The following is a 27,261-nucleotide window of genomic DNA, read 5'->3' on the forward strand; positions in this document are numbered from 1 at the left end:
GGGTCCGCATGTAACGTATATACAAAGGTAGATGGAGCAGCTGCGTCCAGAGGCCCCATATCCACCCCACCAGGAATATCCGAGCGCACAGGCCTCCAACACAAACCCAGGCATGAACGGCAAAATAATCCTCAACGAACGTAGGTATATACATAAACTGTATCCCTCTCTCTCTCTCTCTCTCCTTTCGCTCCTTCGTCTCACTATTATACATACACCTGTGCTTGTGTTCACCTATATACAGACGTGCACACCCAACCACTACTTACATGCCCGCACACTTTTTCCCTCTTTCTTGTGCTCTTTATCTTTCTCGTACTCGTATAGTGAGCACAAGCAGGCTGTTTGGCTCGCGCTACTCGCGACTCTTTACGTAGGTATATACAATGCGAGAGGTGTATTACCTACACACTCGGCGCGCGGCCAGTGAAGGGAACGGATCTCTCTCGCGGTTGTGGGCCGTATCATCCATATATATATACGAGCTCTTTCCTCTCTTTAGCGCCTCTTACTTGGCCCAAGTGTATGTGTATATATATTGTACGTAATCTACCAGTGTGCGCGTCTTTTTAATACTTTCTTGTGCTTGCCACGAGGCAGCTGTTAGGCGGGTGTGCACGAACGTCAATTGGGAATTCGCGGGGCAAAGTTGAAACGAGCCGGAGGGTTATCGCGGAGTTGTGCAGTGAGTGATCGGGGCAAGAGAGAAAGACAGGACGGGGAGTTTTTTTTTGGGCCCGTTGTTCAAACGCGATCTTGCCCAACGCGGTGAGTTCGATGCGGGAAGCGGCGGGTACATGCAGTGGCCCGCACCGATTTTTCGGGGGATCATGGAGCGATGAGAGCTAGTGCGTACTCTCGTATGCGTGGCTGTTGAGTTACCGGTGTCCGGGAGAATCTTGAAACCGGAGGATTAGCCGGAAGAAAGAAGCTGCCGATCCATGTGTTCCCCCTGGCCTTGTGCACGGTGATTAATCGAACAATGCCGCGCCTACTGTGGCTCGACATCCTTCTCTCGGCCCTCGCCGTTGTCACCGCTTCTCCTGCTAATCACATCGGTACGTACCACCCAATCTACGGCAATTAAATCCAAGTGTTTAATGTACCTTTCGTTAATATAATATATAGTCGCGGTACACCACAAACAATACGTGTGATTAACTAAAAGTGCGTGTATCGATAACAATATCATCTGGCGTATCCCGGCTCCCGTGCGATCGTTGCACTCGCGTCGAGTAGCTGATTGCCGATCATTTGCGCGCGAAGCCAATTAATAATTTATTCGTCCAACGAACCCTCTCGGCGTAGCATATGTCACAAAACTAGGCTGTACTATTATTTGAGCTTTGGGTGATTTTGCGTTTCCCATTTATACACGCGCCACCACGTAAAGGGTGGTTTTACCGCGAATGGCACTTTTGTATATCAGGAGGATTTTTCACTAATGCAAAGTCTCAATTGCGGACGCAACATTTCAATTTTGCCAATATTGTCGCAGTCTCGATCTTTCCATCATTGAACAACAGCGTACAACCCGCCTCGAGCATCGTTATGAAGACATGGTCTAAACGGCGCACGTCCCGTCGTAACATGGCGCGCATCGTGTTTTCGCAGAGTCCAACATTTTTCGGAACAATGACAAGCGCGAGGCGAAATAGGCCATCGGAGCGGTTTTGTCGTCGCCCGATGCTCGTTTCGGCCGCACCGGTTTTCGAAGGGGGTGGCGCAGGGTGAAGGGGACGCCAGCACCAGCTATCGTAACAATAATCACAATAACCGTCATAAAAATAATGGCGCGAGTCTGAGAAGAGAATGAGAGAGAGGGACAAAAACGATCCGATTCCGCCTACTCACGTTGTTGGCCGCTGCCTCCTGTCGCATATACACACGCTCACTATAACGTATACGCGCAATGTCCTCCTTCGTCTCTCTCTCTCTCTCTGTCCCTTGGCGTGGTGATTTTTCTCGAGGTCACTACACTTCGCGCGCGACTCGTGTCTCCGGCCGTACGCCGATTGTTTGTATGCGCTGCTGGGAAACTTTCTCGGTCTGGAGAAATATTAAAGTTGGAAATGACGAAGGGATCGAAAAGAGCCGTGTCAATATTATAAGCAATAATTAAAAGCGCTAGTCAGTTAAGATAGGCGTTTTTTTTTTTTTTTTATGGTGCGTGCACTTTTACTCGGACGGTAGTTTGCAGTATTGCCGCGGGTGTGTTTGTTTTGAGAGCCCATTGTCGGAAGTGGCGGGTCACCGGATGTGGGGGAAGGGTTTTCGTGGCCGAGGGTGCACCTGTTTTCAGCACGAAAGTCGATACAGGGGGATTTTTTGCGCTTACCCGAATTTCGACACGGGCACAGGAAGGGTGTAAATTTCCGTTTGAAAAAGTATACTTTGTTCTTTTTTTTTTTTTTTTTTTTTTTTTTTTTTTTTTTTTTTTTTTTTTAATGTGATGCAGTACAATAAAAGTATAATAATTATGCCTTTACGTAAGAGGTGCTCGGGTGACCGTGTAACAAAGAAATGGTGTCTGGTAAATGAGAATTTTCACCGCAATCGTCCGTGAAGAACACCGCAGCATCGTCACGTACGTGACTAGCAAATCATTTTTCCGTTTTTCAATGTAACTCAATCTGCAAACGCTCTCATTGATATCTGCTTAAAAAATAAAAATGTTCTCCCATCTCACGTGTACCCATATAATTCGTAAAACTACATAGTTGTCCAAACGATTTGCACAAGCATTTTCGCATACAATTGCCCATGACGACTTTCACGATACATTATGTACATTATGAATGCCAAGACAAAAGCTTGTCTCCTCTAACACATAGTGACAGTAGCGCAGTTAATTACGAAATAAACTGTACCTATCATTTTTGTTTTGTTTTGTTTTTCACATTGTTTGCCAAGCTCGTGTGCATTTCATTGAACGACATTTTTATCATCCAAAGGTCATAGGTGTATAACTCTATATGTACTATCGGAGCCAGATCGAGAGCGAGAACCGGTCGTGCCTTATCAATCGCGAGCACATACGGCCCATTCTCACCGAGAGAAATGCAATACAGCAAGAGCTAAACTAGCCCTTACGTAATTTCAAACCAAAATCATCCACTGGTACTTTACAAGTATACCCATCGACTGTACCTACAATCGTTAAAGTCATATGTATACACCCACACACTACAATCGTATTGTAAAAAACAAAAACAAAAAAACCAGCCAAAGCGAGGGCGTCTTAATTGCGTGCCTATACCGTACAATTGAAGCAAACGTTTTTGTGTGTGTAAGATATGTAGTTGGAGCTTGTAATTGGGAAGTAGCCCACCTGCGCCTTGGCTAATTGCACTGTGCCGCTGTTGGAGCAAAGGCGTGTCGTGTGTGTGTGTGTGTATACACCTATCCGTGCAGAGGGGCCAAGGAACAGGAATAGTTTCATTCGTTCGGGCCGCTCGAGTCCGTTCGCACGCTTTTGCATGCCGATTTTACCAAACAGCTACACATACGTATATGTTGTGTGTAGGCCCTCGTAGCGCGAGACTCGGGTGTAGGTGTGTGGACGTATACCTACATACATACATAGGTACACAAAGTATACCGATTACCCCCCTTCCCCGCTCTCTATCTCGTGAGATGTATAATGAACTTGTGACCTGGACTCTATCAATATTCCCGGCTCGTGGTGATTTTTCGCGCGCGACCGGTAGGTATACACGTAATAACGTCACGAGCCGCACAATCGTTGCTCTTATGGGAGGAAAGTTACGTTTGAGCCCAAGTAGCTGAAATGTGCATTTTAAACTATACTATTTTTCACGAACATAGACAAATGCTAACGCACTCTGAAACAATAAATGAATACTCATTTAAAAGGAAAAACACCGAAAAAAAAGTAGTTTTAGTTTGTTTTTTGCGAAACGATTTATTAAATTTCCCGTAGCAATCGTGTATGCCCCGGACCATGGCATTAGAGCGTACCAACAACAACTACTTGTAACAACAGTAAGTGCTCGTACACCTACCTAAATAAAAATAAAAAAAAAAAAGCGAAAGTACAAGCATTAAACAATCCTAAGGAGAGGACATGCACCTGCGTGGCGAGTCTAAATGTACGTTATTGTCAAAGATTACGCTGTGCTCGGAAAAAAAAAAAACAACAACAACAACAACGTAATGAATACAGTGTCTACATACGGGGAGGCCGAAATATCTCTCGTAACTTTTACTTATGCTTACTTACGAGCAACCGCAAATTTACCGGTAAAAAAATCGAGTCGAGACCCCCTACAGCCACAAATCGGCGAAGCAAACGAAAAGAAACAAACCAACCACGTGATTATTAAATTTACATAATGTATAACCGATCCTGTTATAAAATCCATACCTGCTCAACGTTTCCGATTCCATGGCGATCGGGAGATTCGCCGTCCGACCGCAGGTATATATACTAATAAACAAAGTCAGCCGGCGGCGAGAATATGCAATAACCTGCACACATACACGTATACAATCGGAGATCGAGAATTGCGAGAGGAGAGCAGTTTCGCAATGTATATGCAAAGCTAGCTCGAATTTTCTCGATTTAACGAGGTACCTTCTCCCTTTCGCTCGAACGTGTATATAATATACTTATAGCGTCACGAGCGACTTAATGTAATTTTTGAATTGATTATCGGTATACCTTATACGCGTATGATTAGGCTTCATATCTATATGGGGCCCTATACATATTGTTCTTGACTCGGAGATGGAGATTGGTGTTACATATAGGCCTATGCTATATACACAACACATGTTATCTGGTCGAAACGATACGTTACTCAAAGTAGATATCCAACTGGTGCTCGTTTAAGTACATAAAAAGGACGATATGAGAAAGTATACGAGTCCCATACATACCGATACATACCGATCTGAGAGAAAATAAAGAGTAACATGTAGCGCACAACATTTGTACTTCCATTACAAACAGGAGGAAGAAGAAGATGCGAGGTAAAAAATGTAAACTTCATTAAAATAGTTCAATTTGCGAGGTATAAAAATCGTACGGCCAACCGTGACGATGGTCCCAGGACTTGTTAGACAAAGCGAGCGCAATCATTCCAGTCGTTAAACGTGACGACAACAGTTTCGGGGCCAATTTTGCTGATATGTCACAGTGTATGTACATACAACCACACGTAGGAAGATGGAGAAAAAAAAAAAAAAAATCGAAAGGCTGCACGCAAGAGAGCTCGAGCTCGCGAGTATAGTTCTCGCAGCGAGAAAAGAAAGCGCGAGCAGCTCTCCGATCCGATACGCTTACATAGCGAAGTACACGCTCAGCGCTCGCTTTTCTCCTCGGGACTTTCCCTCGAATGCATGCACGTGTAGATACGTACACGTGACAACGGCCCTAAGCGATCTTTGCCCCGAAAAACCGGGGGATCGAAAGATCGGCCCCAGGAGCCGCCGATCGGTAAGAAAAACGATTCGCTCGTCACGCCGGATTATTTTTCACGCTGGGATCATATGCACTTTGTATGCTTGTGCTCGCTACCGATCGTATGGAAAATAGTGCGAGGGAGGCCCGCGTAACGTGTACCTATAGTGTATAACACACGCATACACGAACGCGTCCACAATCGGCTAGACGCGATATCTCTCGCTATCGTGAGAACGAGAGCAATAAGCGCCGCGGCTCTTTCACTCCTCCTACGAATAGCTGTGTACTCTAATGCCTTTTAATAACACCTGTGCCGCCGTTCAGTGTGATATATATATATATACCCATGTGCATGTTGCTCTACGAGATTCGATCGCTAATTTCCTATATGTTGGGTGCTCTCTACCCTGGGTTTGCCTTTTTTTATACTTCGTCTCTCGCTTTTTTGGCTGATGTGTACATAAGGCACGGCGGTTTTTGTATAAAAACTGCGTCTGTTATGAAAAACAAAAAAAAAAAAAGAAAATACGCTAGATTATTTGTCACTTTAGTACACGGTTCCGCGTCTTGCGCCCACCCTGGATAATCACGCTTTTTTTAATGTTTTGGTTTCAAAATCGTTGCACGTGTGAGTAAATACCATATGTAACCCATAAGGACATCCACTTGCGCTCAAAAATTACTTTCGCTAGAGTCCACAAATCCGGTCCAACGAGGTCGTTTTTATAATGAAACACGCGGACAATATAAACTGCGCTATTTTTTTTTCTTTTGTTTTTTTTTTTTTTTTTTTTTTTTTTTTTGTTGCAAGCGCAAATCGTATGTATATTTTATTCCAAGTGGTGGTAAACGTACGACCAGATAATACTCGCTTTCGATTCTTTGCGAGAAATCGAATAACACGTTTTTTGTCGTGCAAACGCGTTCTATAACGTGGGCACGTCAGTTTTTTTACTCCATTATACCATTACACCGTCAAAGGTATATACATTTTGCCACCCACCTGTCGTAAAAACTACATCGGATTTAACTGGGTAATTTTTTCCATTGAACATTTAATCAAGAAAGTTTTCACAAAAATTACTACAAAAACTGGATGTATTAGTGGCACGCGTAATGACAAAAATTGTCTCCGGTCCGATTTTATTTTTTGTTCAAGGATATATTTCCACGAATCACTAGTAAATTGCTAGAACGGGGGGGGGGGGAGGGAAAATCTAGCGACACCGGTAAAAGTTTGACGAGCAATCGCGGAAAAACGCAACCGTCGTAAATATTTTACGCTTGGAGTAATCCGTGGGTCGTTGCTGCAGTCAATTGTCGTTCCAAAGAAAAACATTGTATCACTCCTTGGTCTGTAAGAAAACGAGGAAAAAAAAAAAAAAAAAAATGCCATCCTGAAACTTTTTCGGACTTAAGTTGCATCCTAGAACCGACGGAAGAAGGGTGGGTGGGTGTTATTAAAAAAAAATAACGAATTAAAAAAACCAAATACATAGACATAGCAGTGGTAGAGGCCATACATGTAAATGTAGTGTATTTACGAGGTCAATAACACTTGGACTCGGACACATGGAGCAGCGTACGTTTGATGAAGAAAATCCTATTGAGCGCTATCAAACGGAATCTTTCTCGGATAGTTGCGAAACGCTCCCTCTAAGTACGCGATCACATAGGGGTACAAGTAGGTAAATTGTCCCAAGCCAACTGAAAATAAGACGATGAGTTGCGCGCATACCTCTCATGATACTTATACACCATTGCGTCTTTGTACGCACATATATGCTTGCAGGAAAGAATGCAAAGTAATTGCTATCACTACTCATACTGAGAAAAGATAGCTTCGAGAGTTGACCGGTAGTCCAGAGAGGGAGAATGTACCGACAAATGTCTGTACCGTATAGGTATACAATACACAACAGGTGCATAGGAATATTTTATATGTATGCGTACGTACACGTTTTGTGTTTCGCAAGTGTGCAAGTATACTTACTAATAACGCGTCTCTCGCGCGTGCACATATATACAACATTACGTATGGTATAGCCCAGTCTGTCTTGCGCAACAAGGACAACAGAGAGACAAGAGAGAGGGGGGGGGGGGCCTGCTTTTGCGTGTACAACGTGTACGCGTACGGGTACCTGTTACAGCTAGAGAGATGGGAACAATGGATTGGGCAAACAGCCGAGCGTGGTACCCTTATTTTATTTTATTTTTTTTCCTTTTCTTTCTCATTTCGTCTTTTGGGAAGAAATTTTTCTCTTTTTTTTTCCTTCTCAATTTTCATTCAAGCAGGCACTCGCTGTACATTATCATGCGAGAACAAACAGGAAGAGTCGCCGTCGATTTCTCCCCGTATCAGGTGCAGCGCGCGATGCGCGAAAACACCTTCCTATACACCTATACTCATATATATTAGCGACTTATATATAATTATAATCCTCTCTTTGTAGCAGTCGATATTACACACAAGAAAGTGCATCGCGTGCGTGGGCCTTTTTTTGTTCGTCAAGTGCTATGCGGCATTCAAGAGCAGCCTACTTTCGCAGATGGTACCGATCGCAAACAGGGGCCAAAGATGTTGAATGAAAAATATCGAAAAATCGTACAAATCTGACATAACTGTCGCAGGACTTATCTCCCGGCACGTCACTCGCTATATACCCACCTGTCCTGAAAACGACGGACGTATGTATAGACACTTTTTTTCATTTCAAGAATCATCAATTGTTTTACCGTTACTTTCGAGAACGCACGCAATATTGTACATGTCGTGTCCCGTGTAGATTTTCTCCTCCGTCCACAACTGGTAATAATCATCGATACCGAGAACTTTTCGGACGTGCGTGGCTCTTTGATCTCAAAATACCTACTGTAAAAGGAAGCAAACATCATTTGCTCATTTGCGGCAGTGATCGGCAAAGATCGGCAGATAGTTGTAAGGAGCAAACACGGGGCTCGCGGGTGGGTATTTTTTTCTCGCCTAATGCACCATATTGCCGATCGTTTACGGTCGCGCTTTACGTTTGAGTGTATAGGGCCGTTACAGACGGTGAGGTTGTAAATATAAGTCTAGGTGTATATATACGCACTAATGTAAGGAAAGGTGGAGGAGGAGATCGACCTCGATCGGTATCTCGTATACACATATAGCGAGAGGCTCGCGACCACACCTACTTTCTAGATATGCATATGGTGCTCATTTATGCACTGCATGTATACATATCGGTATGTATAGACATGCACCTTCCGGGAGGAGGAATGGTACGTACCTACTCCGGGTGTGTGGTGCGTATAATGAAAAATCGTGGCAAATACGGTAAGTTGGTCCGATCGTTTGTGAACTCGGTTTCCGTATCCGTTCCGCCATGACTGTACATATGACCATTCGTGGCTCTTTTTCCCATAAAATAGTGTTATACAGGTACATTACCGTACCGTTCCTCTTCCCTTGACTTACCCCTTGGGCAAACGCATCCATACTTGTATATGGCTATATACACGCGCAGCCATATCTTTCCCCTTTAAGATCTCCGTCGAGCTTTCAATCAGGATTACCTTACGTAAAAGCGTACCTCGCTCCACGCTTGTCTACCAGCTTCTCGATACCGCAAATCCATTAACCTTTCTCTATAACGAAAGTTCACACGCACGCGCGAACGCGAGGAGAAAGAGCAGCAGGCCCCAAATCTTTCCGGGCTCCATATATATATATCCCCCAGTGTGTGCAGCAAGTATATACGTATGTATATGATATACTGACAGCCCCGGAGTATATAAATGACTTCTTCTCGCGTACTTATATCACATGGGACGCAACAAACGCAGGTTTATACGTATACATATAGATGTGTACTCTCGCGGGTAATGCAGCACCGCGCGATCTCTTCGGTGTCGTCTACTATTTCCAGGCCGTCCGCGTATATATACGTGTGTGGATATAATGCAGGGAAAAGACCGTTGGAAAGGCGCGATCGGTAACGCAATACGCGACGAAGGTGTACCCGTCGAAAGCCGAGCGCATTGGAGTGTCTCTCGTCGAGGGGAATCGGAAAAACTAGTTCATCCTCCGGTAGACCAGATTGACTCGTCGTTTAAAATAATGCATTTTAAGTACTACATGGATACTATATGTTAAGGGCAATATCGGTGCAACTGCAAAACCACGTGTGTACCAGCAGGTCTCGGTGTTCGTGGCAGCGGTGTATACGTTGTCGATTCGTACAGCGTGTGTATAGTATCCTCCGCCGTCCGAGAGAAGAGAGGCCGAAAGACACGGAGAAACCGTTATTTGAGCTTTGACGCGCACGTGCGGAGACTACATTATACGTATACAACTACAGCATGTATGTATACACTTATTGTGGATAACCAAGTGACCCAGAGAGACGAACGTAGATGTATAGGTATAGGCAGTACTTAAAAAGAGGACGATCGATAAGTATGGGATTGTTATTATGGTCAATCGTCCTTTTGTTTTTCCGATCTGTAATGATTTGGATTATAAAGTGACCATTATTTTCCATTACAAAACTTTTACGATGATGACAGAGCACACAAAAAAAGTCGTGCAATCAAAGTATCATTGATTTTCTGCTTGGGAAAAAAAAAAAAAAAAAATACATATACTTTGCCGCGATTAAATTTACAGAAACGGTAAAGCAGCGGCGAACCTAAAACCACTACGGTTCATTTTACACCGAGAACTCGCTCTCTCTCTCAAGCCCGTCCGTATTATCTAGTCCAGCTGCCCTCTGGTTTATGTACAGGCATCACCATTACGTACACATACACACACACACAAGTATACAGTTACACAGAAACAGACGATTCGTGAATTACGCGGCATTATAATATACCGTTACCAGCATCTCTGGCGGCTACTCCGTGCTGTTTCTTCTCTTTTTTTTCTCTCCTATAATTTTTTTTTTTCTTTCACGTAAAGTAACACTGGAAGTTTCCGAAAGAAGAAGAGTTTCAGGTATACATACGGAGTCGGGGGAAGAAACAATTGCTTTTTCCGCTTTGGCGGCTGATGGAGAGAAAGCGCGCTCATCGGGTAAATCGAAAAATCGGCAGGTACATCGATGGCACGGAACAACTAACGAAAACCGCAGTGAAGGGAAACACCTGAACTTTAAGTCGGTCCCAGACGTCTACCAATAAGTGATTAAAATAAGGGTAAAAAATTGGACAAAAAGCACGTCATCATTGTGCCTTTTTTTTTTTGTCAAGGCATTGATATCAAACCACACCTACCATACGAGGAGTCTGTCTCTACAATGTATAATATTACAGGTCGTTCTCTGCCTTCACGGTATATTTTTGTACAGGAGGAGAGATTACACGATTACATTGCACATTGTGCGTTCACCTGTTCGCCGGTGAAAGCTGTGCACGGGCGTTTTGTGTGTTGAATGTCACGCGAGCTTGCACCATTATTCGGTTAACGAAAGTGAAATTGTCACTATCACATAGCGTATACCACCTTTTAACAACCGAACGCGTGAAAGTGCCGGTGTATAAGTATATATACGTGTATAGCCTCGCGTTACGCGCGCACCAAGTATATTATTTTACGCGCACGCGACGCGGTCCATTGATCACTCGGAAAAGAGCCCCGAGTACATGTGAGAAAATCTCGCGCTCGTAAGGATGAGCGTGAAAAATTCTACCTCACATTTATATATGAGAAAATAAACCTCGGAATTGTTTCTTCTTGTATTAATTCATATACGGAGACTTAAGCGGCATATTAAATGCATGCCGCGACTTGCGTCACATGCGCCACACACGCACATTAACCGTGTCTAGACGGAGTGACTCTCTGTTTCGTTTTACTATGGTGTAAGTTTACGGTACACCTGTACGTGTGAAAATAAGGAAAAAAAAAAAAGAAACCGATTCTATACTGTGAGAGTCACTCGTATAATTTCCGTTTCCGTGGAAGTTATAATAAATTATACCATCAGCTTTGCTTGTACGAAAGCTTTTGTCTTTCTTCCATAACTGGAAAAATTATCACAGATCAGAGGGTCAACTGCAGGTGTGACGCTCATTAAACAAAACTACAAAGCTACATCTTTTTTTTCGAAAGAACCAACGTTATTTAATTACCACCGATGCGTGTGCAGTACATCGCTTGGGGGTGCAAAAAATCGTTGAGCGTCTCATCGGTAGATAGATAGTTTCAGAGCCGCGGCTGCTGTATCGCCTCGGATTATAGTCTTCGATTGCTACTTGTACGTTTTATGCGCATCAGTGTAAAGTGTACGCATACATATATTTATATGATTTAAGGGGAGAAAAAAAAATCACGGCATCAATATTATTTATTAGATGTGGCTTGTGATATTATTCAAAATAAAACGCTTTCCAGATAGGTGAATTGAAAATGATCGGCCAAACGATAGGGGGAAAAAAAAAGTTTAAAAATCGACGAAAGTCTTTTGAAAAAAGTACACATGTGTGTCACGTCAACTTTATTTTTGTGACCCGGATTTTCCACTTACATATACATGTACATGTAGCCGCACGCTCGCGCGCGCCAATGATACACGAGAAAAAAAAAGCGAAAACCAGTTTCAAAGGCGCGTCTCGAAAAATTGTCCTCCGCGTTTCCGGACGACCTACTAGTGTATATATGTAACGGAAGATTATCGCGCGCACATAGACTTGCTTCGTGAGCAAAGAGTGTGATGAGAATAAATGCTCTTAAAAAGCTCGCCAAACTCCGTGGTACCTCAAGAACTATAGTCGGTATTTTTGCACCCAAGCGCTCTCTTCTCGAGAGATTCGGAGACCATATAATATACCTCCGAGTATACGAGTATGAGTATCCACGCGAGCGAGCGATCAACAGAGCTAAGGAATCCGAACAATGCCCGCCCACGTGGAATTCCGTCCGAGGCGAAATAATAAATGCAAGGCGTGTTATATACACGACAGTAGAAACTGCAGCAATATCTGCTCCCACTTGTCCTCCAAGTATATGTATATAGCCGTACGCGAGAGGAACAGTCCATCAATCCTATATAGCTCTGTTGTATAGCTCAATTGTAATGTGCAGGTATATATATATTGATAATTACCACGAAAGTGCAATCATCAATTGCAGTATATTTACACCCCGATTGATCATACATTTTTATAATACCTGTATACGTATATTAAGTACGATGACGAACGAACGAATTTGTCTCTGTTGCAGATGTGAAATGCGGGCATCCAGCGGTGCCGATGAACGCGAGGGTCTCGCTGTCGGACGAGTCGCTCAAGGTCGGCACGACGGCCACTTACTCCTGCGACGTCGGCTACGAGCTGTTTGGGTGAGTGGCATACGTATTATACCTGTTTTTACACTAATTACCATAGAAATAAGGAAAAAAAAAGAAGAAGAAGAACAAAAAGATCGTACACAACAATCAACATACCGGCACGCGTTTATGGGAAAACTTCAACGGAGCAATAGGGAATATTCTTCTTGTTACCTCTAAGTGAGCCTACATCGAGATGGGAAATAGTCTCACGTATAGCCCTATGTGAATACGTGCAAGTACAGCTCGGAGGAATCGTTTTCTCCTACTTTGCGTCTTCCGTCGAGCTCTTGCGGGCGCCCTTCTTTTGTTGTACACCGATGCACTCGAGATCGGCCGAGATATACTTTAACGCTTCGTTATACGGAGTATAGATAAAATATACGTTGCAATGCACTCCAACATCCATATACGTATTACCTAGACTGAAAAGCCAAGTTACAAAGTGAGGCCTGCTTTTAATCGTCTGTATACATGCCTTACCGATCTTTCTATGAATTTTGCTGCGAGCTGTCGTTGCTCATGGATTGTGATATACGCATCACAACACTTTCGGTCGTTTGAATGATTTTGCGATTAATTAACAATAAATATAGAATATATATCCGACCCGCGCCGAGTCCCCGATTCCCACTTATATATATACACCACCCCACGGTTCGTCACAAAGAAAGCCATGCAATTGCTCGCGCTTTCTCTCCACCGCGTTTCCCTAGTAAGGGGCGGGTGGGGGATCTCGTGTGCTCACCCGGCTTCCGATTTGCCCATCTCACTAACATGTATATGGGACAGAAAGAGTGTCCTCGTCGTCGAGCCGCACAGCAGGAAATCGAACCTAAAGAGGCGTTGGCGTTGCAATCGCGCCATCGTACGTACCACCTATTGAACGCGATAAATCGCGTCGAATCGTGCAATTTTTTTTTTTTCGCAAGCTGTGGCTGCTTCAATATTTTTACCCAAGAGGCACACGCGTCAAATATTAGGCCAGCGCTGTTTTTTTTTTTTTTTTTGTTTTTCGTCTTTCGTAATTATTATTAGGCTACGCGATAAAAAATTATGCTGATGAATGACCGATCGTCGCAAGGCGCGCGAAATTTCGTCAATTATTCCGCGCTTGTAACGAGGACGTGAGTTAAATTTTTCATTGCTTGCATTATTGTATGGATTCTCGACTGCCTTTCATGAATACACATCGCGCTTGTGCAGCAATTGTCGACCGTATGTACTATAATCATAAAAACCAATGATTATAATTGTTTAGTGGTCAAAGTATAATCACGAGCGCAATGAAGGATTAACTCGCTGGATGCACCTAATCTCCCGATCGATTTCTCGTTTCAGCGGCAACGCCATGAGCTGCGGCAACAAAGGAAAGTGGCAGGGAGAGCTGCCGTTTTGCGGTGAGTACTACTTATATATACACAATACAAAATATAAAGGAAGCGATGAACATATAAGTACTTGTACAGTCTCAACCCAACAACACCCATACCGGATGTATATATACACACATCTTTCTCTTTTCTCTCGCATCCGTGTTTTATAACGTACTTATACACAAACACTGTACATAGTGAAAACCTTCGGACCCATCGCGAGAAGCTTATCACGGACGAAATATCGCGTGGTACACAAGTAAGTGAGTGCATCCCCGTACAAAAATGTTATGCAGACACGGACGGGCGGAAGTGTTATTTCGCAAGAAGTTTATACCGCGGTACAGACTTTAGCTATATTGTGTACTAGATACACACTCTGCCGTGGGTATAATATCCTGCCAATGTATGTACACAGAGGTATATCTATAAACGATGCCGACGAGATTTAGCGATCGATATATCGGTGGCGGGCAAATTTATGTGACGTTTGGCAAGATTGATGCTCGTAACTGACTGTCTCGCGGGATCCAAAGGGTAACGGATGGATGTTGCACGCGGCATCCTCTTTTCGGCGATTGATCATACGTGTGTCGTGTCCCCACAGGCCAATATGCTATTCGGAACGGATTTACCCCTTACCGCGGGCTTGGGTTTTAATGAGAACGAAAGGCCGAAAAGCCAAAAATATTCCTACCTACTGCGCCGTTTATCATCTTTTTTTTCCATTTCATTTGAAAACTATAGTCGGTCTGGGTTTGGGGGCACTGTGTAAAACCCCCAAGTGAGGGATCGGAGACAATGGTTCGTTAATCGAATGTATAATATATTATATATATGGACACACGTGTGAGAAGAGAGAAAAAAAACAACTAAACTGACTCATTTCTTAAAACGAAAGACTCGTTCGACACACGTGGGAAGCGCCGTGTCTTTTCACCAGTCATTCAGTCTCACCAAGGGTGTGATTTATCTTATTTTACAATATCCGATAGGTACCTCTGAAAGTTTGATAAATGCTCGTATTCGATGGTGACAGTGAGGACTTTTTTTCTTTTTTTTAACAATATACATATTAAAAATAGACCAGACGCGCGACGACGCTACTAAAACACATCCGGCTACCAAAGAGCACATAGAAGAACGAAGATCCGAGGAATGAAAAAAAAAAAAAAAAAAGTCTCCCTCGATCTTCTCAACCTGTCGCAAAACACGCACCGATACCCTTTCGATTCATCGCTGCTCCCACGCGTTGTAATAAAGAAAGCCATGTACACATTGTAACTTGCACATAAGCATCGTCACGCCGTAGTCTCCGAAAATTTCGACTTTGGGCGATGTACGTACACTACAGTCCTTATTCGTTATTAATGGCTTATGCAGGTATACGTACACCTATATGATGTGTACTTGTTTTACGAGAGCCGAGCGATGGGAAAAGCTTTCGCCGTTCACACGGGCAGGGCACCTTCGCCATTAGTGCCACACCGAGTCCAAACCTCTCTCTCTCTCTCTCTGCTCCATCATCGGTTTGTATCTGTACAGTGCACCAATATAACTGCACGTGAAATGGTATCAAAATAAATATACATGTATGTGAAGGTATGGAGGCTCGAGCGAGGGCGGCTGGGTGTAATCTATACGGTACTCATGGACGCTCGTTTACGTAAGGCGTTTACGCGAGGGAATAACCGATCTCTGAGAGTCTATATCGGTATGTATGTATACCGAAACGTGCATGCAACTCTTCTTGGGTTCGGGATGGTGAGGTGTGCAAAACGTATATGCATATATATACGTGTGACGTACGTGTACAGATGCTTCTCCGTGGGTTTTCCGGCTTCCTCGCCCCACTTCGACGAATGTATTCCCGGTGCCGTTATGGATGTGATTTTTTTTTTTTCCTTTGCTCCTCCATAAGGAGGAAATTATGCCTCGGGTGTCGAACAATCGTGAGAGCGCCCTGTGGTGCAAGCGATTTTTCAGCTGTGGCTGTGTATTTGCGAGTGATCGTGTGTGGCTTCCGCAGCTACACATAGCTCATTCGGTGGTTTTCAACCAAAACACTTTTCATGCCCACACTTATAGATACATACGTAAACCAAATTTGGTGAATTTTACGCTCGCAATTTATAATGTATATGGTCGTTGGTTCCCGGTTTTGGGATGTGATCGGTAAAGCGACCATTATCCTAAACTGCGTTTAGAAAGAAATATCTGCAGTTCATAAAGAAGAAAAATATACGTAGAAATTCGGGGAACAATGAGAACTTGCCATTTGCAACGTAGTATCTCTCGTGGCTGGAACAATTGAACCAACTGAATATCGGTATCCGAGCACTACAACGGGACGAATTATCTGATCAAAGGTAGAGGAATTTTAAGAAAAATTCCAAATTCTCCGAGTCGATACTTTGATTTTTCGCGCAAACTTCGTCCCTCTCAAACCTATACTTTGGAATCAAACGAACGCCCACACACAGCCCTTTGACAGACACCATATTTAACAGTCGTTTGAATAAAAAATACTGAAAAGAAAAGAAAAAAAAATGTTTATTTTTGTTTAATACCACAGGAGCGAACGTCGGCTTCCGTAAGCCAGCCAACCAGTCGACGACGGTGCGCGGCGGGGACGCCAATCACGGGAACGACGGCGACCTCAGCACCGAGCACGACGGCAAGCACTGCACCGAGACCCAAAGTGAGCCCAGTCCCTGGTGGCGGGTCGACCTGCTCAAACCCTACTCGGTCAAGGTCGTCCGAGTTACGACCAGAGGCTGCTGCGGTAAGATATAAATACAGTGTCCCTGCACCTGTCGCCGATATACATTGTACTTCTACTCACCTGATACCTATATACACACACACACACGATGTATACAATGTTTCAATGCTATATTGTACGATAATTCCATGTTACCGTGCTGCACGTATACCTATAACACATTTTACACATGTATAGCCGTGCAGCCTTGCATCATTGTATTTTGCATCTACGCGATATAATGGGTACAGGCTGCACGTGACGTAAATCTGGCTGGCCCAAAGATGGTGTGGCCCGATCTCGCGAGAGTAAGAATCACATGTTTTAAATAATACGTGTACTTACTCAGATTTTCCATCCAACGGATGCAGAGATGGCCCTGGAAAATACAATTTTCACATTAATCGCCATATATATTGTAAAATCATTGCAAATGTACGTGGTTACGGAAAAATTATACGCAACGTACGTATAATATATACTCCGTGGTGAGGAATCCGCCGGAGAAAGAAAATATTCTTATAACTGACCTCCACTGAGAGTATTCACAATACAAAGTTATATTATCTATGGTAAAAGCTATACGGTGTCTATACGTATAAATATACATATAACTGCAGTACAGGTATATCGGTGACGGCTCGCGTTTAGAATGTGAGTGGTTAATATGTGTACGTGTGTATGTAACTGACCGTACGGCCATTATAATAAATACTGCGCAGGTCACCAACCTCTCCAGGACATCGAGATCCGCGTGGGCAACAGCAGCGCTGAACTACAGAGAAATCCACTTTGCGCTTGGTTCCCGGGTACTATTGGTAAGGCTCCATCCATACGATACACCCACACCTAGTAGATGCATTTTCACGGAGTATCGTCCTCGCGAATGTAAAATAAACCCCTTTTTTTTCCTTTTTTTTTTTTTTTTTCTTCCAACGAACAGAGGAAGGCGTGACGAAAACGTTCACCTGCGCCCGAGCCCTGGTCGGGCAGTACGTGTTCCTGCAGCTGGTGGGCGTCGAAGGTAGCCTCAGTCTCTGCGAGGTCGAGGTTTTCGCGACAGACGGTGAGTTCCTTGCCCCACGTATACTTTTGTTACAACAATCATACACCTGTAATCGTTGCAATAATAAAACTGACGGCAAATTAAAAACGGAGTGAGCACGTGTAAAGCAAAATAGTAGTCAAGTTCGAGGGAGCGAGAAAGAAAAAAACGAGGAAAAAAAAAAAAAAAAAAAAAAGAGAAAGGAGAGAAAGGCATCGCTGCGTTGCGCAAGCAATCATTGGCACTGGCGCGCCATGCTCGCGCGAATGTAATACAATATACGTGTGTGTGTTTGTGCCACAGGCCAAGGTGCCACCTATATCGTTTGGATTATATTCTCATATGTATACGCACAACTTTTGATTTTTCCTCTACATATTTATGTTGTAGCTATTATACATAAAAAAAAAAAAAAAGAAAAAAAAGTACTTACGCGGTGCTTTGTTGGATTGTTGTTGCAGAATTCGCGGTCGACAGGTGCGCCCACGCTGGAACGCCGGCCGATGCCGATCTGGCGGCTTTCAACTCGACGTGCTACGAGTTCGTCATCAATCGGGGCGATACGTTCCAACAGGCGCGAAACTACTGTCAGGCCCGCGCTGGCGACCTGGTGCACGGATTCAAGGTGCGTACCCCCGATCGACTCCCCCTGAATACACCCTTGCCTTGGTGTAATGTTATTTCGTGACATGTCGTTACGAGCACGTGCAGATATTTTTGAAATGGAATGTGTGTCGTCACAACGAGGATGACCCGACAAAAAAAAAAAGTACATCGGTGACAGCTCGTTCATATTGGAACTATGTCCCCGCCTGGATTGGTTACACATAATACGTATCAATTTGTGTGTTGCATGTATCCCCGATGTATCTATAATGAATAGTTTCGTCGGGAGGCCCTCAAAGTTGCGCAAGGAGAAAGAAGCCGATTTCATAATATCTGCCCTGGTCCGGTAACTTTTTTTTTTTTTTTTTTTTTTTTTTTTTTTTGGATGTATAGGCATCCAACTGCGGGTATCGTATATATAGGTACAATTAACGCAATTGTTCCGTTGTGAAATATATAGCACACGAGTGCCGAACGAATCAAGCGTATCGGTAACCGCATATCGTGCGGCTCTTATAAGGTGGAATTTCCTATTTCCTGCAAGATGATAGCACTAATACGTGCAATCACAGTTTATCCCCACATTAACGCGATAATGGCCATTAAGCGCAAAAAAGGCATTTCCTCGTTCGAAAGAAAGTAAATGATAATAGCCCACTCGCGCACACCGACGATTTCTATCGATATCCATGTTGTAATCGACGATACGGTATTGTTGTAAAATGTTATTTTATCGCGATTTAAAAACAATTATCGGTAACTTGGTATGAAATTCAAATTATATCGTTGACCTATACAGCTTTTCTCTTTTATATCTTATACATAAAGTACACACAAGTCATAAAAAAAAAAAAACCATATTAAGCCTTCCTGACTGCAAGATTGAAAGAAGTTTGTGCGACCTGTCGTCTCTTATCATGGCATAATAAATTGTCTTACACATTTTCCCACAAAGGGCGTAGCGTCGACTTTTATCCTGAACAACCTGGAGAGGCGTAAGAGTAAACTCAAGACCCAATTGGTGTGGATCGGCGCGCTAAAGGAGCCCTCGATAACCGTAAGGACTTGGAAATGGGTCGATGGTACGTATACGCATGCATATACATGAAATTACTCAGCAGTTAGCCGAGTATATCCATCCAACCATGTACACGTACGGCGATTGATATTACCGAAACGGAGTTCTTGTACGGGACCGTGTACTTTCATTATGAGCACCGTAAACGCAACGGATCATTGCTACGGCGCATCTGACAATTGCATGTTTAGCGAGCGCATCGATTACGAAAATCTACGCGCAAACCACACAATTCTACACATCTACATCTACGTTGGTACACCCGCACTTGCAAATAACCAAAGGAGCTTTTGTGTTTTGGTCACTTGGAACATTTTAATTTATCTCCGTACGAATACAACACCAACGCGATCTATCACAAGTAGGTACTATATACCTACCTGGTAGGTTTTTACCGAGACATTTTTCATTCGTCCGTCGTATAATGCATCTATACCCTCAAAACGCGCATTCCAATGCGTCATATCCAGTTCTAACTCACGTATTTCTCGTTACTTTCATCTACCACAGAAATAAATCCTTGCGTTCAATTTATCCCTCGTGTCCCCTGTATGATACACGAGGTATGTAAAGTATCGCAAACCCACGACATCTTAAATATCTCTGTTCAGCCAACGGCATTCAAGTATAATATTTCTACAGCGAAACTTGTGAGTAAAAAAAAAAAAAAAAAAAAAAATCCCGAAATTCATTTGCACGATAACTCAAAGCCTCGTTACCCATACTCCGTCATTCGGCAAATATTTTAATGACCAACTAGATTAATGCGCGAAAAAGCTCCATTTCCATCCAGGTATATTCTCTCGAACCGTACACAGCTTACTGGACGCATAAACGCCGCATCCGCGCGTAAAATCAGCAAGGCGCTCGTAAGTATATAATTACAAAGTACAGCGGTGGTGAGAACGGGGCCGTTGATATGATGCACACGTACAAGTATATATGCATCTACATATGGTATGTATACACATAAAAACGAAGAATGGCGCGCGGATTGAGTAATCCCGTGCATTATAACGAGACACGGATCCCTTATATTATGTGTATACCTACCTCATCGATCTTGAATTCCTCTCCGAGCGCAATACTTCATTATCCTTAGCGGCAAGCTCGCGGTCGCGAGGGTTTCTTCCCGAGATAATATCACCATCGTCGTATAGCTATAGCATTCATCGAGTTTACCTGTAAAACAAAACAAAAAAAAATACGAGTACACATACCATGGAACATCGCGATCTCGGCCACGGAATGGTAGATAAGGAGCGTGTTGCGCGTGTCGGATGTTTTCCATTTCTAGCGAGGAGTATTGTAACATGTGTAGATATTCTATTGAAATGATTTGAAATTTGTGGTCCCCCAGGCGAGGTGATTCAGAAGCCACACTGGGGCAAGGAGCAGCCGAACAATTACAACGGCGAGCAAAACTGCGTCGTGCTGGACGGCGGCAGATCGTGGCTGTGGAACGACGTTGGGTGCAATCTCGACTATCTACACTGGATCTGCCAGAGCAGTGAGTTTGTGTTGTGTATATAGTTACATGCATGTGGTTCTCCTCGGACGCGATTATGTAAACTATACTATTATGCGTCTACCTTTGCAATGATGATGAAGCTCCTTTTTATTTCACTCCTCTAATGATCGGTACGGAGACCAACGTAACATGATGACAATGTATCGAGGGTTTTTATCAAAACTCGGTAGCACCACCACCACACATTTACCTTTTTGCTTTTGGTGTTGAGAAAACAATCGATAAAGTCTTTAATTGCATACATGGATCAAACACGAGTACACTTATAAAACGCTATAAACAGATTTACGATCGATTTTTCAACATATATGAGAGCTTAAATTTCATAGCGGTACCTTGGTACAACTACATGCAGCTGGCTCGCGCTAAATTTAAATATTTATCTTATCTCTTGTAACCCTCTGCAAATAGTTCTATACATCAGAGAGCGCGTAAAACCGCAGGTAGCCCTTATCGATAAAATTTTTTCGAAAATCGGTACATAACGATTTCCAAACAGAGCCATCGACATGCGGGAGCCCAGAGAAGCTGGAAAACACGACGATAGTAAGCTCGAAGCAGAGGGTCGGTTCTGTCATCGAGTACGCCTGCCCGAGTGGTCACATGCTGCTCGGCGAGCGAGAGCGCACCTGCGAGCCCAGCGGCTTTTGGAGCGGCTCCCCGCCATCCTGCAAATGTACGTAAACTCTGATTTTTTTTTTTTTCCTCCCTCGATCGTACCCACAACATAAACATCAAAATGATGGCGCGTTGCAGTCGTGGATTGCGGGTCGCTCGAGGAGCCGGAAAACGGAACGATCGATCTATCGGAGGGCCGGACGACTTACGGCGCGGTCGCCGAGTACTCCTGCAAGGAGAACTACACCCTCGTCGGGGACTCGAAGCGCAGGTGCGGCGATGGTGGCCTCTGGAGCGGACACAAGCCTCAGTGCCTCGGTGAGTACATACACCGGGAGTATCGCAATCATTCGATTCCCTTGCATACAAAATTATCACGATTTTCGAATGTCAGGATTATTGAAAATGGCAATTTTATTTTGTCACTAACTTGTAATAACTCTGGCTTAAGTGTAACAATAAAAAGAATAATAATAGTCACTCGAACGGTGCAATTTTGCGTGTTACGTACAATGAATGTTCCTTCGTCACGTAAGTACCAATATACGTATATATAATAGCCAATAGTAATGATGATTGTCGTTGAAACTGTTTACAGTCGACTGGTGTCCGGATCCACCGGAGGTGAACGGCGGCGTCGTCTCGTTCGGCGGCAAACGCGCCGGATCTAAGGCCAGCTATACCTGCGAGAACGGCTTTGTTCTGTTTGGCGACAGTGTGAGTTATACAATTTTTTTTTTTTTTTTTTTTCTTCCTAGCATAATTTATCCTCCAGTACATGGACGATAATCGGTAATTTTTTTTTTCGCAATGTACGGGAGTGTATATGAGCATTAATCGAGTTACGCTCACGTGGAAACGGAGATAAAAAGTAACATAGCCGTAAAGTGCTCGGATAACGAGGCGAGATACAAGCAAGTGAAAGAGTACACAGTATACATTTGTTTCCATCGCCGAACGCGTGTACGCGCGTAGTTGTCGGAGGTCACGTTGTCCCGGAGGTTACACACGCGCGCGCGAGTGAAAGGCAGCTATTAAGCTACAGCTTTTAACCAACGAGAGAGAAGAAAAAAAATAACTTAAGAACATTTGTCCTTTGAAAAAAAAAAAAAAAAAAAAAAAAAGGTCCTGACGTGCGACATCGGAGGCCAATGGTCGGGCAAGGTACCGCAGTGCCGGTACGTCGACTGCGGCGCCCCGGCTCAGGTGTCCCACGGCAGCGTGAGGCTCGTCAACGGCACCACGACCGTGGCCAGTCTGATCGAGTACAGCTGCGACGAGGACTTTTGGGTGGACGGCGAGGCCAAACAGGAGTGCACCAGGGAGGGCAAGTGGAGCCACAAGACACCCCAGTGCGAGCGTAAGCCCTTTTTGCTTCGTCTCTCCTTCTTTTTTTTTTAATACCTTTTCGAGCCATCGCTCGAGCTCACCAACACATCGTTGTACCGTCCAGTGATAACGTGCTTGGAGCCCGAGGTGCCCAACGGCAGTTACGTGGTCGGCTACGATCTTTACGTGCACAGCACTATCGAGTACCACTGCGAGGACGGTTACCTGCTGCACGGGGAGGCCAAGCACACTTGCGACAAGAACGGAGAGTGGACCGGAGAACTGCCATCCTGCGAGTGTACGACCATTTTTTTCCTTCTATATGCCTATATTGTTACATCAACAGTCGTTGCTGCTTGACGCGAGCTTTTTGCGTTGCATCCTTTCAGTCGTCGATTGCGGCAAGGTGGTGCCAGTTCCGAACGGCTCGGTCGACTACGTCAACGGGACGACCTTCCTGGGTAGCGAGATAACGTACAGCTGCGTGAAAAACTACAAGCTCGTCGGCACGCCGAGACGCTACTGCTTGGACAACGGCTTCTGGAGCGACGCCACGCCAAAGTGCGAAGGTATGGTGCCATTTTTTCATTTTTTTTCTTCTACTACCGATTTTTTCCAACCAATGTAAAACGCACCCAAAGAGATCCGCTGTCCCGAGCCGGTGCTGGCCAAACACGGAATCCTGTCGTTGACGGGTAACGACAGGATGTACGGGCGCACCCTCATAAGAACGGGCACAGCAGAGAACTCAAACACCGGGGCTACCTCGTACAAAATCGGCGCCCTCGCCAAGTACAGGTGCGAACGGGGCTACAAGGTCGTCGGCGATTCCCTATCGACTTGCGAGGACAACGGAAAGTGGAGCGGCGACGTGCCCCAGTGCGTCTGTGAGTATTTGCATGCTTGTCGAAAATCATATTGGTGAAAGTCTGCAAGCGCAAATGAAAACCGATCGGCTCTCGATGTAAAGTGTGGTTCTTACCGGGACAACCGGCGACCGGGTTTTTATAAGGGATACATGTGCACTGGAACATATAATGTATTATCATCGTGGGTTGGTTATGGAACGATAACGATCGTCGAATGAAACAAGCTTCCGCGAACGCTTTCGAAAGCTAATCGCAATAATTAAGCCGTCCGCGTATGATCGAGTGGGGCCATTAGAATGGAGAGCTCTGTACGATGGGGGGGTGTCCCCACGGGATACCGGACCGGTTATACGGACTCGGTGTATAATAATTGCATATGCGCTCCTCGATAACGAGAGTGTCCCGTTTGTCAGCCGTAAAATTATCATACCGATCAACGCGATTTTTCGATCCGATGGGATTTTCCTTGGTCTACGCTTATGGTTTTTTGGAGTCTGGGCTATGATCAATGATTCCTTTCGCTTTGCGCGTGTGTACAGACGTCGACTGTGGTAAACCCGAGGATACCGAGCACGGGAAGTTTACGCTCACCTCGAACGTCACCTACTACGGGTCCGCCGTGCTTTACGAGTGCGACAACAACTACGAGCTCGACGGCTTTGCCAGGAGGTTGTGCCTTGACAACGCCACCTGGAGCAACGAGGTCCCCAGCTGCAAAGGTACTTTGTTTTTAATTTTCTTTGTCGACAATGAGTAAAATGCAAAACTTTTTCTTTACCCAGAGATTAAGTGCAAAGAGCCGGAAAAAATCGGCATGGCGAGCACGCAAGTCTCGACTCACAGTGTCGGGGGTGTGGCCCACTACAACTGTCCCAGAGGCTACATAATGGAGGGCAACGCGACGAGAGTCTGTTTGCAAAATGGATCCTGGAGCGGCAGGTCACCGTCCTGTTTTGCCGTCGATTGCAAGCATCCACCCTCGGTGGACAACGGAAGGGTTATCGTCGTTAACGGCACCACGACTTACGGAGGGGCCGCCGAGTACCACTGTTTGCCGCAATACGAGAGATCCGGTCTCTTTTTGAGGAAATGCCTCGACACCGGCTTATGGAGCGGCGAAGAACCCAAATGCGAAGGTACACCCACATGTTGTATATACAATATATATAAATTTTTTTTTTTTTTTTGTATTGGAAATCTTTCAATCGTTTGTCTCGCTGTATCTTCAGAGTCAACGAACGAGCTCGCCGAAGCCCAGGGAATCGGCACTAGCGTGGGCATCGGAGCCGGCGTGATCGTCGTCATACTGATCATCATCGGCCTGGTCTACCTTAGATTGTAATCCATAAAAATCAACGGTACTCGCTACTCCCTTTTTTTTCCTCAACTAACGCAAAGCCCTTTTTTTTCTCTTCTCTCCAACCAGACGCAAAGCTACGCCGGTGAAGAACACCGAGAACGTTCAGGCAGCCGAGCGCAAGGAAGACCAGAACGCGGCGGTCATGTCCTACGCGACGCTCAACGACGGCTCACCCAACACGATGTACGAAAATGTTCCTGAGGATGGCCTCTACGATCACCCTTACAGCATGACCGGCAGTACTTACGGGTAAGGCAACATGAGCCATTGCTGCACGATTATAATAAAAATCATTGAAAATGATGATTATGATGATGATGATGCATCGTTGTGTACAGATATGGCACCGGACAGAGGAGGAATTACAACAGATCCGGGCACTACGAGGCGGAGCCGGTTGTCAGAAACGGCATAACCATCAACGGGGTGTCCGTCAGATAGTTGATGCAAGTCGATTAAAACACACGACGCAGTTATCGTGAAAACCATAGTCAAAGAGTTCCCAAAACTTTACAATTGTTATACAGCCCGTAATATTAATACACGGACGCAAACTGTCGTTTTCAACTGTACATTATACGTAGATGGGACAGATCTACTGAGTTTCGAAATGCGTGTCCGGTAACTTGGATGAACGTTAAATAAGTGACGGGTATGCATTTTAAAACTAGGCTGGTAATCATTTATGTTTTCTCATAAGAGAGAGAGAGAGAGAGTTAGGCGAGTAAAACTTAATATGTGCATCGTTTGCGAAAAATTGAGTACTTAAACCGAGTAATCACGATGACTCATACGTGTGTATCTGTTGATCCATAAATAGGTATTGGGAAATTAATTTAAAATGTTGGAAGTGAGCGAAGCTTGTTTTTTTTTTTTTTTTTTCATTCCCCAGCTCTTTTCAATAGAATAACACTTGTAGTTTTTTTTTTATTTTTTTTCCAACAGTTGTACATTTTACGAGATGATGATTAGATATGGCCTAGTGAATAAATTGTTGAGTGCATAGAACTTCGGTGGTCCTCTCGAAGATACCATTTGAAAAATCATGAATGTATGAATTTGCCTCTTTTTTCTCTGTATCTATACACTGTACAATCTTATTATTTTTTTACTACCATGTCGAATGTGACAATACCGACCATATGCTTTTCACGTGCTTTATTGAAAGCTGCAGACCAAGACGTAGAGTATTATTTCTTAGGGTTTCACTTTGTTTCGTAAAATAGAGCGTGGATACTTTATATTGCTATACTTTAAGTTTTTGTTTTGTTGAATTTTTATTAAGATCGAAAGTAACTGGGCTGGAAATCGTGTTAATTTTCCGTCCCGTCGATTGATTATTTCTTACGGATAATTTTGCACGTAAGTATTTTTACGAAAAGATTTATCGATAAGTGACTGTGTAAATAATTTTAAAAAATGAGTTTTATAAATATTTATAGATAGGTGTCGACGAGTCCTTGCTTTGTATACAAAATAGGAGAAAGCAATAATTTTTTTTTGTAGCCATGTGGCGCTTTGTAAATGTATTTCTTGTACATATAATATGTATTGGGTGTCGAATGACACTGAATGTGCTTAAGATAGATATTTGTATTAGTTTGTTGATAAATAAAAAAGCGAATCATGTAATGGATGTAATAAGTAAAGTTATATTTAAAATGTTGCTTATACTTTTTTTTTGTTTTTTGTTGTTTTTTTTTCAAAGATCCTCTCTGCATTTCCCACACTCAAGTACTTAATCATTCGCTTAACATGAAAAAAAAAGTATTTCATTTTGATAACGATGTGTTAGGAAAACCCGTCATTTCAAAGTAACTAATATACATAGATAATATATTTAATATCCATGCAAGTCAATTTTTTTAAATTACGATTACCTATACTCGTGTCTGACGTATCGCTTTCCGAATACAATAATCGTTCAACGAAAAATTCTAG

At 43.8% G+C, this 27,261-nt stretch overlaps 1 protein-coding gene across 1 annotated transcript; it reads left to right on the top strand.

Moving 5' to 3' along the window:
* The first annotated feature begins 31 nt into the window (after nt 1-31).
* Nucleotides 32-25,765, top strand: fw (CUB and Sushi multiple domains furrowed). Its single transcript, XM_089589756.1, has 21 exons — nt 32-140; nt 12,639-12,756; nt 14,086-14,144; nt 16,696-16,905; nt 17,607-17,702; nt 17,828-17,950; nt 18,391-18,554; nt 19,491-19,617; nt 20,974-21,123; nt 21,644-21,820; nt 21,901-22,080; nt 22,361-22,479; nt 22,888-23,122; nt 23,216-23,389; nt 23,481-23,660; nt 23,733-23,978; nt 24,500-24,679; nt 24,743-25,096; nt 25,190-25,298; nt 25,387-25,569; nt 25,659-25,765. Exons 1-21 carry the CDS (start codon nt 32-34, stop codon nt 25,759-25,761), a joined length of 3,396 nt encoding a protein of 1,131 aa, XP_089445882.1. The 3' UTR covers nt 25,762-25,765.
* Nucleotides 25,766-27,261: the final 1,496 nt, after the last annotated feature.

This window comes from Copidosoma floridanum, unplaced genomic scaffold (genome assembly GCF_036245765.1).
Source record: "Copidosoma floridanum isolate Cflo_tuat_1 unplaced genomic scaffold, Cflo_Japanese_pri ptg000009l, whole genome shotgun sequence".
NCBI lineage: Eukaryota > Metazoa > Arthropoda > Insecta > Hymenoptera > Encyrtidae > Copidosoma > Copidosoma floridanum.